The sequence below is a fragment of the Octopus sinensis genome, linkage group LG2 (assembly GCF_006345805.1).
Source record: "Octopus sinensis linkage group LG2, ASM634580v1, whole genome shotgun sequence".
NCBI lineage: Eukaryota > Metazoa > Mollusca > Cephalopoda > Octopoda > Octopodidae > Octopus > Octopus sinensis.
The window spans coordinates 137,685,089-137,689,004 of NC_042998.1; the positions used below are offsets into that span (position 1 = coordinate 137,685,089).

Sequence of the window (3,916 nt, forward strand, 5' to 3'; positions counted from 1 at the left end):
GAATTCAACAACACTGAAGAAACTGAGCATTTGAACTCAGAAACACGAAGTAACAGTCAGTGCTCTCTAAACTCATCCATCCTTCTTAAATACGATTATCAAATTATGTTTGTACAAATGAAACAACGAGCTTGAGGAGGTGAAACCAACGAGAAAGCGTTTACGTGACAGTAAGATCTGCCAAATTTAGCAGACAAATCTCCCTCAAATAGCACCCAATATTTTAAAGAAGATATTGGACAATGTTGTCATTGATACATAACACAAAAAGATGGGACGACTTAGATCATAGGTGTTTCGACGGGAGTTGACCTGGGGCAAAATATATCAATAACGAGCACAAGGGTTTTTACGTAGTCGCCCGGCCTACTAGAAATAACAGCCAAATGTCATTCCTCTCACACTCTACCGACTCAAGAACATTTTAGATAATATATTCCTACACACCCCTAAAAAAGACGAGATATCACGGCTGAACTATCTTCATGATGAGTTAACTTCTCTAGAAAATATGAAGATATATATATACGCTTAAATATATTCTTTTTGAGAAGTTCAATATATTCGAGTAACGATAACATACGAATTTTTAATTAGAAAAATTGAGATGATAACCCATCTTAATGCACACACAACTCTATAATCAGATGTGTGCTTCAATTGCTCTGTAATGTAATGCGTGCTTATAGGCCAAAAATAATATAGATGCAGTTTAAATGGTTTAAAACTGAATAGCATGATTGGACGTATAAAATGCCATTTACAACAAGAGGTTATCTACATGTATGTGTGCGTTATATATACACACACACACACAAAGACTGATTATGCCAAGCAGAACGAAACTTCGAAGTCGCTCACCACTCTTCTTGCAAAAGTGTATGTACTTAAAAAGTACTGAGTTTAAAGTAAAATTGTTATGATAACCCGATATCAAAACAAACATTGGTCTTTCTCTTTATATATATATATATATATATATATATATATATATATGCACTGTTCCATTATTGGTGCTATCAACATAAAAAGCACTTGAAAATACACGACACGCTTGTCCGACCATTGTATTATCAGGGGCATGAAACTAATAGCTTGCATTTAAATCCTCTGTGCGTGGATGGATGGATTTAACCACAAGACCAAAACGAGAACAAGAATATGTGAAAGTGTTGTAAATTATGTCAATGAGTATCAAGTGTCAAACGGGAAAAAAAAAAACATTGCTGATGGCCGTAGTGAAAAGGGCAAATGTTTGTCCATTTATCTATAGAATATGAAAAAAATAACACTGGCATAAACAATAAATAATGATATGAAAAGCAACCGAGCAGAGATTGTGTGAGCTAAAGAAAAATAAACTGATGAAGGCTGTAGCAGTGATGTGTGATTCAGCGTAATTGTATTGTATTGATGTTTGCGACTAATTTACTAATCGCGGTGTTTCTTTGAAAGCATTGCTGCTACCTCTTGTTATTTTAGTGGATGATGTAGTTTATGTAAAGTGTGTACGTCACTTCGACTGTAAACTAGACTGTCAAGAGAATTATCATTTTTGAGACTATATAGATATAAAGCACGAATATATTTAGACATACACATGAATTCATATCTATACATACACACACGAATTTATATATAGAAGATATATACACACGTGAAAAAATACAGATACACACTCGAATTTATATATAGATATAAATATACACGCAGGTACACACACATACATACATATATGCATATATATATATATATATATATATATATATATATATATATGTGTGTGTGTGTGTGTGCACAAAAATCAATTATGGGGAACGGCAGGTTTCTTTCTGTTTTTTGCACTAATAGAAGGGAGTGTGACAGGAAGTAACATTAGGAAGTATTTTAAACAGAGAAAAAATCTGATGTAGTGTAGGAAAGAAGGGGGGGAAATAATAATTACCAGGAAAGGATACTCTGCACTGTCACACATTATTATGTGTCATATATATATATATATATATATATATGTGTGTGTATATATATATATATATATATATATATATATATATATATATATATATATATATGACACGTATGTTTATGCGTGAGTGTGTAAGAGAGCGAATAAGAGATGTAAATAAATGGCTTGAGGGAAGGTATTCCTAATTGAAAAATACAATGAAATAACGATTGTCAGGTGATAGATAAGACGATAACATTCATAGCTTGGAAGAATATTATAAAATAGCCTTTTGTATCCAGGAATATTGGAATTAGTCAATAGAAAAAGTTGTAGAATCGTAACGGAACATTTATCCTTCATGGCAAGGAAAAAACAACGGTAACTCAGTAAATTATACAAGAGATTGTAACAAATCGACAGGAATTTCCAAACAAGTTAATGTCTCTGGTATTGTAGATGAAGATTGTCAAAAGGAGTAGTGTTTAGATAATGAAAATAAAGTGGATAAAATAGTGGAGGCTTCTTTACATCCTTTGAAGTGACAATTTGAAAGCGAAAAAGATGCACACATCGAAACGGTGAACGTGCTTCAAAATAAAGACACCATAAGGGAAAGTATGATTAGATCAAGTTAAGGTTTAATATATGTTCTTACCTGTTGGAGAACTTCTTGGTTAAGTCCTGACAACCTAAACAAATCCAATGCTTTGGAGCCGGTTACTCTTCCAGACCCTTCGACATCGCAGTTCTGGAAAAGTTCACCGTAATATCTCTGTTCTTGCTCACACAGCTTTAAACCTTCCATTGTTGAATCTAGAAAAGGAGGACAGATTCTCCGTATTTATTCCGGTGCTGAAACAGTAATGGTCCGGTTGACAAATAATACAACTTGGTGTCCAACATATAAAACGATTAATTTTAAAACAGATAGCAATGACTAGCTGACAGCAGTTAGTTATAAGATAAGCGAATTATGTTCATGTCAATATGCTATATCATGTCTTATCACATTAATACACATATGACAGCAGATTTCGAAACTATCTGTACAGATGGACAATGTCGGTAGCTAGTCATGACTTTTACAGTGAAGTGTAAAGGCGGCCGAAACACGAGAGGTGGCTTACTGAAGAAATATTAACTATAGGCCGCACCATCTTGAATAGGAAACTACCCGGATGATGTGCCCCGACATGACGCACTACCATCCGAGCTTCCTCGCCTGGTTCTTACGATAAATTTATCGCGAGAAAAATAAATAAAGAAGTGAATAAAAAATAACAACCCATCAAATAAATGTTTTTATTAAATATAATTTTAAAAAACTATCATCTGAATTCTTAAATTCTTTGAAGTAGAATTATTTAGTTTTTATTTAGTTTCTTTTTAAAAGTTGTAAAACCAGATTTAATAATAATCGAATATTTATAACAAAATTAATTTTTCTGCGGATATATTTTTAATAAAACGAGCTAATCTTTGAGAACTATTTAATTATATTACAGAAAAATAAAAACATTCGAAAGAATTCACTAAACAGATCCCAGAAATGAAATAAAAATACTTTACCTCGATGTTTAGATATAGGTATATATTAATCATAATAGGTTTCACTGAAAAAGCTAACTTTTGATATTTTAATTTATTTTTGTCTTACATCAAAATCATTGTTAAACTTCCACTTAAAATTAATTGAAACTATCTCATTAAGATGAATTACCTCATCAATATAAATATTTACACATGGTGTTTATTTGGTAATTAAATTATATATTTTCTTTGATTTTTCTATTTTTTTTTATTTTCGAACTTCATGCTGAATACTGAAGTTAAACATTGAACATAAAACATTCGCCACTAGCTCATCATGTCAACTAATGTGCGTTTCCTGACATTTTAGTTAAACATTTCGTTAAAATGTTAAGTTTCCTTAAATTTTACTCCATAAGAAAAAATAGTCAGTATTTT

The 3,916-nt window shown here is 31.7% G+C and overlaps 1 protein-coding gene across 12 annotated transcripts in view; it reads right to left on the reverse strand.

Moving 5' to 3' along the window:
- Window positions 1–3,199, reverse strand: part of LOC115232554 (ralBP1-associated Eps domain-containing protein 1) — a 139,448-nt gene extending 136,249 nt beyond the window's left edge. For 8 of the 12 annotated variants that reach the window (XM_029802498.2, XM_029802505.2, XM_029802503.2 and 5 more), the window contains exon 1: window positions 2,604–3,198. In XM_029802498.2, the coding sequence (XP_029658358.1) occupies window positions 2,604–2,753 (150 nt within the window). In that variant the 5' untranslated portion in view covers window positions 2,754–3,198. Of the gene's footprint in view, window positions 1–2,603 lie in introns of all 12 variants that reach the window. The other 4 variants (XM_036499669.1, XM_029802501.2, XM_029802497.2 and 1 more) reach the window with 2 other exon arrangements.
- Window positions 3,200–3,916: the final 717 nt, after the last annotated feature.